Genomic DNA, 16810 nt, shown 5'->3' with positions numbered 1-16810 from the left:
TTTGTGGTGAATGAGCTTTTCTCGTGCCTGTGGGAGGCTGGTATATGTGCCTGAAGTCCTTTCAGACATCATGTAACACTCTCATATTGGTGGAACTGGGTGAGTACCCTTTAATGAAACCTGTGTCAACTTGTAATTAAAAAAAAAAAAACAAAAACACAACCCTTTTTAAAAATTCCCTTCCTTTCCCAGAATTTAAATATTGCATTGCCTTTGAAGTTGGTGATTTATGCAAAACTTGCTCTTAATGGGCTGCAGTGGACTTGTTCACACGTGCAAGTCCCAGGTCTGTAATTGCATTGTCAGGAGGAAAGGGGCAGATTGGCTTTTGTGCTTGGAAAGAGATTAGATTAGACTTCCACCCTTCAGGTGTTACCCTGGACCTGCCTGGAGTGAAGGGCAACCCTCCCAAGGTTATGCCGCTGTGGGATGTGTTTCTCTTCCCTGCTCCGTTTTGAGGAAGGCAGCTGCTGCCCACAGGATACACCGTCACTGCGTGTGAATTACTGTCTCGCTGGCAAGTCTTCACAGACAGCAACAATCCTGAGGGCAGGAAGGTAATGGCTTGTGCACCCTTTCCGGGGGTGATTTCTCCTGATTGCTAACTGGGGCTGTGCTGAGGAGCCTGTTTTCCCACTGCCTCTGCTAAACCTGTGTCAAAGATAAATAGGGGACTGCACATTCTGCACTCTCCAGGTCTTGTGTTCTCTGATGAGCACCATGTAAATGTCCAAACAGTCTTAGGCAAACTGTTTTTGTTTGGTTTTTTTTTTTTTTAATTTCTGTCTTGATTGGTCTATATGTGTCTGTTGGATAATTTTTTAATTATTAAATTTTACTTTAGGTCACTAGGTCAGTGTTGATTTGTGGATGCAGGATTTAAAGGCTAGACACTGTTTAATCCATTTGAGCATCTGGCCTTTCATAGTAGACATCCCGTTTCCATGTGAGAGACGAACTGTTTAGTGTCTGGTGGAAACTAATGATTTATTTTTTTTAAGGCTTTTTTTTTTCCCTAATCTTTGGTAGATTATTACAAGTGGCTCTGATGTTTATGCTTAATGCAAATAAATGATTGTCAATGTAATCTGCTACATGATCTCTTGAAGGAGATTTAGTCTAAAATACAGGCTTTGGGGGCCAGCAGAGATGATGGGTCATACTGAGGAGTGATTTGGTTTGGGTTATTTTAAGAGGGTAAGCTAAACTTAGGTACATCATCTCACAATAAAAGGGCATTTTGAATGTACTCTCAACTAAATAGTGTCTAGAAATGCAACCTAGTATATAATGAGCTCATAATAATCTTGTTTATAGTGTCTGTACTCACTAAGCTTTCAGGAAACTTGTAATTAAATGGTAAAATCCTGAGTCAATATATAGGAAAGTGGCTTGTGCATAAACGATCACAATTGTTTTCTTCGAACAGAGGAGTCTTTCTGCTTTTCACTTGACACATGACTGTGGAATGCTGTTTGACATGACTTGGATTTATTTATACATTGTGTTCGGGCTGCTGCTTGGTGGAGGTTTTAAACATGCTTCGTTTTCAATACACTTTATTTTTTGCTGTTTATTGATGTATTGTGAACGTTAAAACAAAAAACAAAAAAGCTCAGGCTCCTCACTGTCTCCTTACAGCAGCATGGCTGTTTCAAGGTTAAAGCCTGCAGCTCCCTCTGAAGGGCCAGCTGTTTTGGAAAGTCCTGGTGCCTGTTTACAAACTGTTCTCTTTGCAAGTCCCATGGAATAATGGAGTTCTCCAGACACTGGATGTGGGAGGATAAACCTGCTGACACAGGCACTGCTGCTGTTGGTCTGTTTGCTGGGCCTTAGTCACGTAAAATTGCTGGTGCCTTTTATGCTTTCTATGGGTGGGGTCAAAATTCAAGCATTAACACTTCTTTTTCCCACGATGCTGGAAGGTGCCCTACCGGATTGTAGAAAATATCAAATTGGTTGAATTTGTTCTAAAGCTGATCACCGTCCTAAACCTGTGCAGTGAAATGGGGAAGACTGGCGGATGAGTTATTTTTGTGAATTGTGGTAGGTTTTTTTAGTCTTTTCCAGAGGGGTTTGCATTTAGTACAGAAGTACTTTTGTCCTTTCTTGTGGTTCCACGTCATTAAGGTGTCTAACTGAAGAACCTGGAGACTCAGAGGTGTTCTGCAAATAGTTTCAGAAAATATTCCTCCCAAATAATTGTTATTCAAAGTTGGAAGAACAACAGAATGGGAAGAAATGAGTGCGTGCCAGCAACAGAGTATCTTGAAGTGGAATTATTTTTTTCCCCCCCAGTTCATCTAGTTGCTCTTACTATATAATTAGCTGTTCATTCTAAGTATAAAAATACTACTTGGACTTATGAGAGCCATGGGAATTGTTTACTTTTTGATGAATATCTCAACAAATTAAGTCCTTGAGTGCATTTGGGAATGTGGAGCTCAGGATTGGAAGGAGCCATTTGGTCACTGAGGGGTTTTTGTGTGGGATTTCCCCACTGCCACCCTCAGTCACAGGCATCCTTATAATTTACCTGTCATTTAGATGCTCAGCAGGTTTTTCTTCTGGCATATTGTAAATCACAGACTGTTATGGCTATGGGAAGCAAACTTTAAAGAGAACTTTGCTAAATGATGAAAAGCCAGTGTTACACTATGCTTCAGAAACTGAACAAGAAATATTGAACTCATTGCCCGTGTCATGAGATCCCTGTCAGTAGAAAACCCAAGCAGGCACTTTGAGACATGAATTCTGCTATCAGGATGATGCTTTCTGGGCTCAAGCCAGTCTCCAGTGCTTCACAAGAACGGTAACCCAGAGCAGCCAAATTATGAATAGAAGGAAGAATAGCCTCCTGACAGATGGCTAGCAGAAATGCTTTTTCAAGCAGAAGTGCTTTTCCAGCTGCTGATCTTTGGAGGACCTTCATGGCAGTTTTTGTGTACTTCTTCTTGCCTATCTGTAGACATTTTATGGCTTGTGCCTTCTTCAGATTGTACTTTTTTGCTGTGGTTTTCTCACTACCACAGACGTACTTTACCTTCATGGAGAGGGTGTAGGTGCAGCTAACCCTGCTATTAAACGCTGCTGTAACTTGTCTGTTCCACTTCTACTTGTAGTAACAGTTACCAAATCCATGTTCACCTGCCCAATTAGGTGTGGTCTATATTTCTGAGCATCTGTTTTAAATTTGATAGCTAAGATTGAAACAAAGATTTATGCAAACCTTTTCAACAAAGGCTTATGAACTGGGGATTGAGGCTGCAGAAGACCTGAATTACAGACATTTCTACAACCAAGGGTTTTGTTTTGGAGGCTTTAAGTAGTGCCATGGGTGGTGTGGTGTATTCCCTGGAGAGGTGTCGAACATAGCTGCTGTTTGAGTAGTAGAGGGAAAATTAGCTCAAGAGATTGTAATAATACTTCAAAGAACAACTTCGTTCTGTAATGAGTCTTTCCTGCAGGGCAGGACCTGAACTTCTCACCTGGAATTTTTCTTCATCATATCTCCTCCTTTGTGTTCAGCACAAAGTATCAGCATCCTTTGTGTTCTCCTACACTGCTGTCCTATTTTCTACACAAGCTAATATTTGTCTTTTTATTCTCCTCCCTTTCTTAAGGAGGTCACCGATGCTCAGGAAGATGAGTGAAAGCATGAAGTGGCTTTTTTGTGAGTCAAAATAGTTTTATGGCTTCCCATACAATGCTTGTAGCAGTTACATTGAGACTGAGACATAGAATAAATAATTTATGCTCATTTTACTTGTTCAGTGTGGTTGAGTATTGTTCAGCTCTCTAAAATATCGAAAGGCTTCCTAGGTTATATAAGATTACCTGTTGCCTTTCATTAAAGATCCTGTGCCACTTTTCTCTACAGCTGAAATAGTTTTCTGGCAGCTCTATGTGTCAAGGCAGTTTCCAAGACTAGTTTTGATGTCTGTTCTCTGCAGTAGCTCTTGTTCACGCCATTGCTTGGAGCCTTATGTTGCTGTTATGACTTGGCCACCCACTATAATGTAACTGGCAAGTGTTTTAGTCCCTTGGCTCGTCAAGATTTCTGTGTGTAAGTCAGTTTCAACTGTGGAAGCTGCTACAAACACTCTTAAAGATAGCTGCTACGAGCCAAAATAAATTCAAAGGCTCAGTGATGGAATTAGAACTTTGCCTGAGAACTGAAACACCACCGTTAAAATCTGATATGATGAAATACTCACAGTTAGCAGTGTGAGCACTGTTTGCCCTCAGTGAAGTCAGCAATTCTGCACCCCTCTGTTGTCTGCTAGCATCCTGGTTTTTTGGGGATATGCTCATTTTAAAATCTCAGTCTGGAACACTGGAGAATTAAGAGCTTTGCCCACGAATTTTGCCCACTTGTTCTGCAAGCTGTGGCCTGGTTAGTTCATTAAGAGACTGAGCAGTTGTGTGTGTGTGTGTTTATAAAGCTGATTTGATTGATTTTAAAATATTATCTTTCTAATCAATTGAAATAAATTTTCCAGATTTGTCACTGATTTTACTGGTCTTATTCCTGGTGTTTCCCTGGTTTGCCTGAAAATATTCCAAATATTCCAAAATTTTCCCACTGTTGAAAATTTCTGAAAACTGTAGAATGCTTTTTTTAGTTGCTGCTTAATGCAGGAGCAAAACTTCAATCGGCAACTGAGGTGGGATTTTTTTGTGTATGTGTGTCCTCCATGGAATGTCCTCAGCTTGTGTGAGCAGAAGTGTGATATTCCCCCAATCTGATACTAAACATTTTCAGTGCAAAACAATGCCCAGGACACGCAGTCATGATGAGAGGGAAAAGCCTCTCAATCCGATGTGATCTCCTTACTGTTCTTTGATACTCTAGTCTGTTCATCATGTTTTAATGGATTAAGATTTTCTTTGCACTGCATTAATCCTGTTTATCACAAAATCGGGTGGCATTTTAGAATAAGAAAGACAACAATGAAACCTGGCTGTGTCTGTTTTATAGCTGGCATCTTCTCTGATTCCAGGTTTTTAGAGTTCAGAGATTGCAGTAAAGGAACTGTGGGGGAAAGCTTATTGATTGCTTTTGTGTTGAAATAAATGATGAAAAGTCATTACTGTCTGGCTGATGAGGTCTGGTGTGTGGATGGCAATAATTTAAAGGAAATTACAGTTTCATTAGTGCGGATGTGGTCTCCAAGGCTATGCTTAACTATCAGCACAACTTCTCTATATAAAAACAGTCACAGCTCTCTCTGATCTTTCACCCTTACTGCTCCAAAAGCTGAAGTACACTTCTACATTCTCTTGTCACCACTGTCTGTATTTTTACCTTCATTCTTTGAATCAAATTGGTCACTTGAATTCCTTGTGATCACTTTTCTTTGGACAGTTGAGGAATACAAGACTGGATGGACTGGAAAAAATCAGCTATATGTATAAATACCAGGGCAGAAAAAATCCTGCAAAGAAGGGCCCAATTTGCTGAACGTCCCGTAAATACTAGATTATATTGGCCCTAACAGCTCAAAGAAACACTACAGCTGTAGATATATTTGAGGCTGAAGGAAAGAATTGTGAACAGATAGTGACTTTTTTTGTCCTGAAACTCATCTGGTGAAAGATGTCCTTGCCCATGCAGGAGGGCTGGGCTTAATGGTCTCCATCCAAATCATTCTATGCTTCTGTGATTTTTAGGAACTGATGTGTTCTGGAGAAAGCTCATCTGGTACTTTCTATAGTGTGACAGGAAGGATGGAGGAAGGTGGAAAGGGAAATTTCTTGTGCTTTCAGGGTTCTCCTTCTCAGAAAGCATGGGGCCAGAGCTAAGGTGGAATAGGTTAAAAAAGCCTGTACTGTCACATATTCTGTTCAAGAAATGTAAACAGGATTCAGGGAAAGACTAAACAAAAAAAATTCATAGTGAACATGGCTTTCAGCATCTGGTAAAATACAGTTGCACAAATGACCTGGCTGATCCATAAACTGATGCTGTAAGCCATGGGGCTTCTCTGTTTGATGCCTTCTGCAATGGATTACCCAAACATTTACTCCTGCTTCTTGATGAAGAGTATTTCACTGGTTTTTCAATCAATTTTTTTCCCCGATCATATTTTGTGTAGTCTTATCTACCCCAGAAGTGTATTAATGCATTCCACTCTGCTGTTTGTTGTGAACCTTCCATGTGGGTTTTATTAACTCAAACCAAGAATAATTTGTGCTTTATTTTTAGTATCTAGCACTGCCCTGATTTGATTTTTATAAGGAAGTGAAATCACAGTCACTGCAATCTGATCTGCTTATTTTGTGAGTCTGTTGTTTGGATTTTTAATGTGGAAGGGGTAATTTTAAAGTTATGAATTCATCCTTTCACTGTACTGCTGAATCTGAGGACAGTTCTGTGTGGTGATCTCCCTGGATTGGGTCATGGCCTTTTTTTTGTGAGATGCATGTGTGCTTTGTGTGTTTGTGTGTGACCAAAAGCTACAATAACTAGAGAATTAGTCTGCTTCCCTAAATAATAACATGATTTTGCAGGACAAATATATTTATCGTTTGTATATAGAGAAAGGAGGTTTTAGAAATAATAAAACTGTTAAAATATTTTTTTAACAGAAGAATTGGCAAATCAAACCCCGGTGATGGAGGCATAGCCTTTGACCATTTTTCACATCTAAAACCAGAAATCCTTTAACAATTGCTGATCTTTTTTTACTGAAGGAGATTAATTGACAAATGAACCACAGATTCCTGATCTTCTTTGTTTTTTTTCAAGTATGGTAGGTACTTTAAGCTACAGAAACTCAGCTTTATATGGTTGGTGTAAAACACAGAGTTGCCATAGAAGAAATTGTCCTTTTGTAAACTCTCATAGAACAGATATCACTCAATGATCCTTGATATAGTTCTCTGATTTCATTGAATTGCAACCATTTCATTATTTGTTTGGAGAGTTTTGTATTACTGTTACTCTTTGACTAAATTGAAGACACCAAGATACTACAGTGGCAAATGCTGTGCAAAGATAGGACTAAAAGTTCTTTTCCTCTAAGAACTTCTGTTGTTCTTTGAGCACAACCACAGGCTTTCCCTTTGGGACAAATAATACAGCTGAGCTGGAAGGAAAGAAAAATAGGATGGAAAAATACTACTATTTACTTTCTAATTATGGCATGGTAATTGTTCATCATGTCTGTCTTGAGATTGCTTTTCTTGCAATGCGACGAAGTCACAATCTCCTTGCATGTGAACCAGGAGAGGAGAGTGATAGATGTTCCTGATTTTCAGAATTTAGAGGGGAAAACGTCCTTTCAACAAATGTTTTTCTGTTGGGCTGCAGATCCAGTGTCCCTTAATGTTTCTCACCTTGTTGAGGGTTAGCTGCTCATCTTTTTCAAGATACCGTTGCTTTTTCTTGTTGCAGCAGTCATGAATACCCATTCCTAAATATCCTCCTTGCCCAGGCCACTTCTGTGTGGACTAACCCTCCTCCTTTTCCTGGTGATCACTGATTTCTGTAGGTCACTTCCTTAATATAAATTTTCCCCCATCCCTTTATTCATTACATGCCTGCAAATCTTGAGCTGTGATATGGCTGATTCTTCCTTCCTCACATGCCACTGGGGCAAAGGCCGAAGGATGCACTTTAACAAGAGAGCAGTTTTAAATAAGTTGTGTGCTTTGGGGTTTTTTAAATGTATTTTGTTTCAGCCATCCAGGCTTTTGCAAAAAATCACTTGTTACTGATTTTAGCCCATCCCACAAGTCATGGAAAGGACAGCATGTGGAAGGTCTGACAGAAGTGAGGGTCACTTTGGGACACGGCTGTGTGGTGTCCTGTAGCCGATCCCATTTCCCTAAGAAGAGCTGGGAGCCAAGTCAACCCCCTCTGCAGACTACTGCCCAGCTCGTGAGAGGGGCTTCTAACAGCACCTCAGGAACTCCTTGGGGAAGAGGACAAAGCATGCTTTTACTTCTGCCATGCCTCAAATCCTGTGATTTTGAAGTACTGAGGTGTAATGGAGAAGAGAAAGGGGAGATCAGTGTGAGTCAACCACAACTGCTTTCTGGGAGCCCTGTGAAATGGGCCTTCCTCTCTTGGACTCACTGAGATATCTATAGGTCTCTCACATGGAAAAAGAAAGTTGGAGGTGTTTCCATACTGAAATTCAGAACTTCTCCTGTGGAATTCTGTGTCAGGGTACGGGTGGGTTACTGATCCTTTGGCTGGGACAAAAATCCTTCTCCATCACTGGCTTACACAAATTGTGCATCACGTTCTGATGCATGACCTGCAGCAAACCTTTCCAAACACTTTGTGCCTGAAGTGAGTCTGCAGGAAGGAGGAGAGAAGCAGAAGACGGCCACACGGAGTGCTGGACTGTGATTCACTGTCACATGAGCCAATTTGGTTTTGGGGGCTGTGTGTCACAGTGACATACTGCTCATGTAGCTCTTTAATACTTAGTTCAGCTTTCCAGGTTTCCTAACAGTACTCATGTGACTTCCTTCTCAACTTCATCACATTAGGAATATTCAAATGAGTTATGTACACAGTTTGAGTCCCCTTGTCTGCAAAATGGGGGAAGTACTGACAGAAAGCTGGTGTTGCTTAGAGAAGTGCTTGGAGGTGGAAAAAAGGTAAGTGCCAAAAAAAAAAAAGTGTGAGTCGTTTGTGAAAAATTTTAATTATTGGAGTGACGAACTATATATGAGCCAATAATTTTGATTTGGGGTAACATAGTTTCATAGAACTAGTCTGCTGTGCAAGGACTAAAACCATACTGTGTTTGGTCTGTGTAGTGATTCTGGTTATACTAAAAGATGGCAACTTCTTATCTTAGTATTATGACTTTTTTTGACACAATAATGAGAATGTTTTACTTTACCAGTTGTTCTCCACGCCTCTTCATCTGCCTTTTAGAGAAAATTAATAAAACTAATCTTAATTTTAAATTAACTTTTATTTAAAGTTCATAGGCATGTTTTGGTGACAGGGAAAACATAGCTGCACCTCTTGTTGATGAGTTTTCAGCTAATGCTTGCATTGTGGATTTTGCATGTTTCTCCTTTTAGAGAAAGTTGGGCGTAGAATGCTTGTGAAACCAGGGTAATAGGCTAACAAGATATTCCCCTTCTAGCAGTTTAATCTCTTCCAAATCCCCTTATCTGCTACCTAATCAAATAGATATGGTACAATTAATATATTACATTTTTTTTAATAAAAAGGAGGAGTTAAATATGTATTTCAGAAATAAGCAGCAGTGACATCTTTATACCTGTTCAAATGTTGCTACTTCTGGAAGTGAAATAGGATCCCTGATTTCCTTCATGTGTGTAAAATCCCTTCTTTCTGAGTGGTAGCAGAGCTGCAGTGACTCTCCTGACTGGCCCCTGCTTTTCCTTGTGTGACCTCTTCTCTTTGCTTGCAGCGGTCAGTAACAATTTATGTAGCTGCTTATCTAAAACAATTGCTTCTTAAATTCTTTTGTAGCCATTTCTCTTGTAGTTTTCTAACCTACTATATTGTTTGTGTCAATGTTGAAGCTATATTGTTGATCCAATCTGAATTTAAAATCTGGCATGTACTTGTCTGACAGGCATTATCAGTGGTATTCCTGGGTTGGGAAGAGCAGACCTGGCTGAAGAAAGGCTGGCAAAGCCCTCACTCACTAGCAGATGGACAAACCAGACTCCTGGGGAAAGTGGTTTGTTCCAAATGTGGGAAACTGAGCAGAAAAATTATCTTCTCAACAAAGGCTTTCCTGGGGCAATAAGGTGTTCTGTTAATAAAGGCACTTCATGTGCAAGCTCAAGCAACAGGGGCAAGCTTTGAACTCCTGAAGGTGAACTTTCAAAATACAAATACAACTTATGCATTGGAGTTCTCTTGGTCTGATTATGAAACTCAACTAATGCTATTTTTTTTTACTTTAATGGTGCACTGATGACCTGGGTGAATAAAATTTGTATGTCTTTAAGGAGCCTGGGATTACTTGCTAGGAGTATCCAGGATGAGGAAATGCAACTTCCTAGCTCAGCAGTTGAAAAATAAATGCTCAAAACAGAAAAAAACCCCAGCAAAACCAACTTGTAAATCTTGGCCAAGGTGCTAAAAATGTGTTCCATTTAGGTTTCAAATCCATATGTGTGGAGCTTGCATCTGCTCATCTCAAGATGAAAAAGGCACCAAAGTGTTGAAATAACTGGAGGAAAGTTGGGTTTTTTGCTGGTTTTGGCAATATCCCTCTGCCGTACAACATCTGTAACAGAAAGGAAACAATTAGCTGCCCGTTCCAGAGGGCTGTCCCCTCAGTGACAAACAGATTCGCACGGATTGTTTCGCAAGTGAGTTTGCAGTAACCCTTGGTGCTCACCCCTCCAAGCAGCTCTGCAGGGCTGTGAGTGGGGATTGTGAGTGGCTGGAGATGGAAGGGGCTGCAGGGAGCTGTGGTTTGCAGCAGTGCAGAGACTGAAAATGAGCTCAGCTGGCTGCTGTATTCTGATTCATATTATCAGAATTGAGAGGGCTGGATTTAAATCCCAGGGTTTTTTCTCCTGCTGAGATGAATGTGTGCCAGCTGGAGATCACATGGTGTGGGAGCTCTGAACAATAAAAGAAAGTTACTCGGGGTAACTTCCCTTTCCAGTTAATCCTTTTGCTTTTTGAAATTGTGTATTTCCCCAGTTCATAATTCACTCTAATATCTTTGTATTGTGCCCTGGAGCATGATACGTAGTTTATGTTATTTAAAAACTGATTTCAAATTATTCTAATCAATTTTAATCTATGCCAAATAAACAAATGTTTTCATAACAATTCTTTATTGTAGATTCTTTTGGTCAGTGCTCTGGTATCCTGTGTGCCCTATGTACTTAATTCTAGGCATAAATTTAAAGAGAGGTTAGGAAATGCAAAAAATGATTTGAAATGAGCACCATGCAACACAAAGGGAGAACAGAGCACCAAACAGGAAAATGTACTAACTTATCCTTTAACCTTGATGCTGCTTAAATTTCAAACAGCCACGCAATTAATAGTGACAAAACTTTCATAGTGGCTGAGGTATTAGCCAAAACAACTTACAGTAGTCCCTCCTCCTCCTCCTCCTCCTCCTCCTCTCTCCAGCAGTTTGTACGTTACATAAGCTGATTTCTTTGTTTTTCCTCTTTCCTCGTGAACAGACTTCACTCTTTTCTCCGAGCAGACTGGTTTGCTTACGCTTCTCCTCTCAGCACAGGCTCGCTCCGAGAGGAGGAGCATCGTGTGCCTGAGAGAGCCAGCATGTGAGCTGTCAGCACATACCGAGCATCTGGGGAGAAGTCCTTTCTGGCAACTTGTAGGGCTTGTAAATGGGATAAATGTGAGCCTCTCGTAGGGTTATTACCATTGCAAAATCAGTTCCTCGGGCAGTGGTGCTGGATTACATTTGCAAACAATGTCTTCTGAACGAGGTAAGGCTGACCGGGATGCTTCTGCTAAACTTTCATCTCTCGCAGACTCGGGGTGTGTTTGTGTCCAGAGACACCAAGAGTTAAACTTTCTAGTCTGAGGCGAATAAACCGGCGAACATCAGCTGCCTTGTGATGCAATACAGCTGGAATGCTCTGGTGGCTTTTTCCTCCTATTCGCAGTAAATGAGCTTGAAGTCTCCTGAACCGACTGCCTGATACCTCTGCCACACCAACAACCCCACTGCTTTTGGCTTGTTTTGCTGCTGCTTTCACCAGCTCGGGACTTTCTTAAAAGCAAATCAGTTTTTTGGTGTTTATAAGCAGTTTCAGTTCCTGGCTCATTTGCCAGATTCACTGAGCTTTGTTTGTAGCTGTTAGGTTTCTATAGGACATATCTATAAGAAAGCGTTGCCTCTAAGATTTACATCCTGCATAATATTTATATTCTTGTTTCAGGAAGTAGGTGTACACTTATGCCTTATACCCATCTTTTCACGTATAATGTTGCAACAATCCATATAACTGATGCTTATGCTACACCTAATGTACAGAATTGGCTTCCAGAAGTTTTTTCAAAAATCTTTTGTTGCACCATCCAGTTGAAAGGTTTGGATTTATTTTTTTTTCCAGTGTATGCTTGTAAATGAGTTTTAAAGAATACTATTTAAAATACTGCTTTACTTCTGAGTGCATTTTTCAGTTCTGAGAAAAATTCAGGTTGGGGTGAGTTCAATCAAAAGGCATACCCAACCCTAACACTTAATATAAACCAGCAAATATTCTGAATTAGGTTTTGCACAGAGAGATGAGTGAAGCTGATCTATGGAAGGTTTGGGTTTAGCATGCCAATTTCCCTCTCTGGAAAGACTTCTGAAGCTAAAGAGGAGGAAGAAAGTGAGTTTGAGATCTGCTTGAGAAGCTTGGAGTAGATGTATGCAAATAGTTCTACCCAGTTCTCCTGATTTGAGTAGGTTTTTTTTAGGAGGGTACAAAGAATGCTTGTTTTTAAAAAAAATCTATTGGCCCCTTATCTACTTTATGAGCAAGTTTGAAACTGCCCTTTCCCCTCTAGCTTTTGATAATCAACAAAAAATTTGGGAATCACTCCTTTCCTCCCACTCCTTAAATACCATTTTGTTGTTTCCTGAGAAGAATTTACATGTGGATGTAGCTTTCTTTCTCTGATCTGTCTCTTAAGAGTTGTTTTATAGGATTTGTAATGTGTATCCTGTTCCTGTAGATGTGATGTGAACCCTTGTGGATTTTTCAGGAAGGATAATGTGGTGTTATAACCACTATTTCCTTTTTCCCTTTGCCTTACTTTCAGTCTGCAAAGGCCTAGGCCTACAGGATTCTTACATGTAACGGTGGCAGTCTGAACGTCAAATAGAGTGGTGAAGCTGTGATATTTAATTTTTGGTTTTTTTTAGATTTACTACATGATGCACAAATTAATTTGTACGTGCACTAAGGTGACATAAATTGTACTATGAGGTGTGAGAGACCTATGTATATAGACAGCACACAGAGAAAGGGTGACAGCAGGTAGGTCCAGTCTGTGTGCATTTAAAATCAAGTGCACAGATATCCCTGGACCCCCTAAACAGTCTCAGAGAAGCTGTGAGTATCTTGCTGAAGCATTGGCTGCCTCCAGTCTGAAACACAAAGAAATCCTGCCAGTGCTGACTGCTGGAACTGGGTGAGAGGGCAGAAGGAGGGACAGTACCTACAGGAAGTATAAATTCACATAGCAGTTCATTCATTGTTATCACCATGGGCAGTTTGGGCAGTTGAGTGTCTCCAGGTACCTGGGCAAAGCAGTCTTTCCAGGCACCAAAGGCCCACAACAAATATTTAGAGTGTACCTTTCCTGGACTGTTGATGTTTCTGAAGAATTGAACTTTATAGATTTATATTCTTGTAGTAGTAGTATTCAATATAAGGGAAAAAAACCCTGATTTCAAGCAATGCCTTCTCAAAGGGTCATTGATACCATGACTCAGAAGTCAACAGGGACTCCAGTGTTTTCATTTGTGCCACCATTATGCTTTTCTTCGTGCCTGCAGCACTGAGTCTTATGTTAGTCTTTTATGTGAGAGGTGCTCTATAAACAGAAAATGCCTGTTGGTTTACATCAATGCTTGTAAACCCAGTGTATTTGTTGAGTCTTTACTAAAAATTCAAAATATTTATGTAGTTGTCCTCTTCTCTATATCTCCCATTCTGCCCTGGGTTCATAATCATTATTGAGGATTAAATTTCTTTAGTGTTAAGAGTTTGGAGCTTTAGTGCCCATGTATTTCTTACAGTTTGACAGGCAATGCTTTACCTTGAGAAGGAGAGGTAGTTAGGAAACACAGCCTTTTCTTTACATTGCCATAAAATATTTAACGCATTATGATTCCTCTTGCCAGTGAAAAAACCCTTGCAATCATGACCCATCACTATAAAAAAAGAAACAAAAAGAAGGGGAGGCAACAGCTGGTTTACGTCATGTGAGGTGGAGAGGGATTGGAGTGTGGCCAAACCTTGTATTAGAAAAGAAATTAAATGCTTACCCTCAAACAAATGTTATTTTTATGAGTGACTTCGTAGACTTTTTTTACTCTCTGTTTTGGAAAACTTTTTTCCCCACCATGCAAGCCATCCACTTTTTTTAGTGACTATTACAATGCTCCTTATGCCAAGGGCTGAGGCTCGAAGGAGAACATGGAATTTTACATAGGAGTCAGCAGCATTCTGTTGGGCTGCAGTTTTGCAAGTGATCCAGTGGGCAGCTGCTGCCAGGAGGCTGCCAGGTCCCTCCCTGGGGCTCTTGGGCTCATCCAGGAGCCAGCTCAGCTCGCTCCCACTTCGCAAAACTTTTACTCTGGTGGTAAAACCCGCGTCTGGTCGCCCGGGAGCTGTGCGGGGCTACACTGACTTGGAGAGAAAGCCAGAGCCCCAGAGCTGGTAAGAAGTGAGCAATGGGAATTCCAGGGATCTGGAGGGATGGAAAGGATGGAACCTCTCGTTTTGCTGGGGGCTGTCGCACTCTGGGGTAGCTGCTGTTTGGGTGGGAACAGCCTTTTATTTTGGTCTGTCCTGGAGCCTTCGAACATTTGCGTTTTGAAACGTTTGTAAAGTGAAAGGTTGCACATCCTTGAGGTGCGTTGGACAAAACTTCAGCCATTTCAAAATAATTTCTCTTCTAGTCTAGTTGGGTTTAATTTACTTTTTTTTTTTTTAATAGCATTTTCTATCCATTTGTACAGGCAACGATAAATATTCATAGGAATATTAAGCTTTTTAGAACAGTATGATAAATTTTCAAGTTTGCATAGAAACAAGATATAAGCTTTATAACAAGATCCAGCTTCATAAGTTTTAAGAAATGACGTTCAAAATTCATCATACAGTTGCTGTTTTTCTTATTTTTTTTTTAAGCAATAGATTTTAAATGGAAGTCTAGAAAAGAGAGGAGAACTAAACAATAGAATACTTCTGAATTTTAATCTCTCAGCCTGTTCAGAGCATGAAGTGTAAAGCCGTTTCAGTCTGTATAATGTTCAAGAGGTCTGTGCAGGTCTGTTAACCTGGAGTGAATTCTGTGGACAGCACAAAGAGTGGTCATCTCTGGCAAGTAAGGGCTAAGGGATTTTTTTTTCCCCATTTGGATTTCAGGCAACTTGTATTTGGCATCCTTACATAAGGATAATTATGACCCAGTGGGTTAATGTGAAATGGTGATTGGTTTCTTGTTCCTTACGGAAAAGAGGCGATGTAAAAGCTGGCACAGTTGTGGTAGGCTTTAAAGAATCTGGAGAAGGAAGGTCCTTCCTGAATGATTTCACAGGAAGGCTTTAAATGCACTTAAACGAGGCTTTTTGTGCCTATTCTTCACTTTTTTTCCCTCAACCAGGTCAAAAGCAGGAAGCACTTGAATTCTTGTGAAGTGTCCAGCTTCGGGTTCTTTATATTCCTGGTTTGGTGCAGTGAGCCTTCCCAGGGAGCCGCTCGTTTCGCAGTGCTCGGTGGCGGAGGGTTGTTAATGACCTGGCAGGGAGGCTGCGGTGGGAGGAAGGCAGCGGCCCCGGAGCCGCACAGCTGCACCGCTGGGGCCGCTCCTGAGGGGCGGGAGGGCTTCTCCCCATCCCCGCCTCCCTCTTCATCATAAAGTTCACGAGTTTACATTTACTCGTAACCTTTCATGTAACAGGAAGCAATGGCTGGTCGCCTGTTGTAATGCTATTGTGCAGTTAATGCCCTGCTGCCCGTTCTATAATTAGGGCGTATTTCAAGCCATCCGTTTCTAGATAATGTTTGTTTTTATTATTTTTTTTCCCTTTCTGTCCCTACTGTTTTCTCCAGCACCACTGAGATATGATTCAATAAAAACAACATTACCTAGTGGCTACTTGCTTCTGGAAAGAGAATCTTGTCTTCCTTTCCCTATCAATAAATTTTCATCTTTGCACAGGCTCCAGTGCATCTAACGTGAATGAATGCATGGAACTGGCTGCTTTATTTTTTTGGTGGGGTGACATTTCTCATGGCTTAGCTTTCCCAGACCACATCCTAAGGCTAGATGGGTGCCAGCACTGGTGCACAGAAAGTGGTGGGAGCAGGCGGCCGGGAGGAGAGTGGGTGGAACAACTTGTGTCCGTGACAGCTGGCTGCTGGATGAGCTCTGGGTTGTCAGATGCTGGCAGGACACATGGGCTGCCTCAGCAGCTGGATCAGGGGAACAGTTTCCATCTATCAGTGATAATTTTATTGACTTGTATTGAGTAATTGACTTCTTTCTGGTTCTTTGGCTGTTCTGCATTTTGGATATACTATATTATGTATTTATTTCTTTAAATTACTTGAATGTGCATGTATTTTACAACTTCTGCTCAGATCTTCTGAAATAATAAGTCAGTTATAGTTTCAATCTTCTGTAATTCGAGACTTCATTTTTTTCCCCTTTGGGTTGTTTAGCATCCTGTTTCTAAAAATGCTTTCTTTTAGTCCTTTTATCTACAGAAATAGTTGATTTCATGTCTCAAAGCATATGGATTGTTTCCAAAATAGCTCTGAGTTGAGATGAAATAACTGCACAGATAACTGGGCAGAGAACAAGATTGAAGTGTCAGTGACTTGTTAGAGAAGTTCAGAAGCGATGAATACTGAGCAAAATGATGAAATTTTTAGTTAGCTCAAATTTCTCTAAGCTCACAGTTATTTTATAATGGCTCATGAATTATAGAAGGGGAGGTCTTTCTGTCATTGTCTGAGTAATCCCTGCTCTTGCCCGATATATGCTAATGAATCACCTTGAATTATTCCGGGGATTCATATGAGATAATCAGCTGCATTTTTCCTTCAGCTGATCCTAGTATTGCAGGTGCTTTCCTTA

The 16810-nt window shown here is 40.6% G+C and overlaps 1 protein-coding gene across 5 annotated transcripts in view; it reads left to right on the top strand.

Moving 5' to 3' along the window:
- The window catches only part of LOC136289762 (protein bicaudal D homolog 1), a 274544-nt gene that overhangs the window by 213089 nt on the left and 44645 nt on the right, over positions 1-16810 (top strand). Inside the window, exon 1 of one of the 5 annotated variants that reach the window (XM_066183856.1) lies at positions 11107-11430. The exons of the other annotated variants lie outside the window; for them this stretch is intronic. Within the exon in view, the coding sequence (XP_066039953.1) occupies positions 11415-11430 (16 nt within the window). The 5' untranslated portion in view covers positions 11107-11414. Of the gene's footprint in view, positions 1-11106; positions 11431-16810 lie in introns of those variants that run through there. 5 annotated transcript variants of the gene reach the window in all.

This window comes from Chamaea fasciata, unplaced genomic scaffold (genome assembly GCF_029207755.1).
Source record: "Chamaea fasciata isolate MVZ Bird 193981 ecotype frontalis unplaced genomic scaffold, bChaFas1.0.hap1 SCAF_5, whole genome shotgun sequence".
NCBI classification, from domain to species: domain Eukaryota; kingdom Metazoa; phylum Chordata; class Aves; order Passeriformes; family Sylviidae; genus Chamaea; species Chamaea fasciata.
The sequence above is the reverse complement of the archived record's forward strand: the minus strand, read 5'-3'. Positions and strand labels throughout refer to the sequence as shown.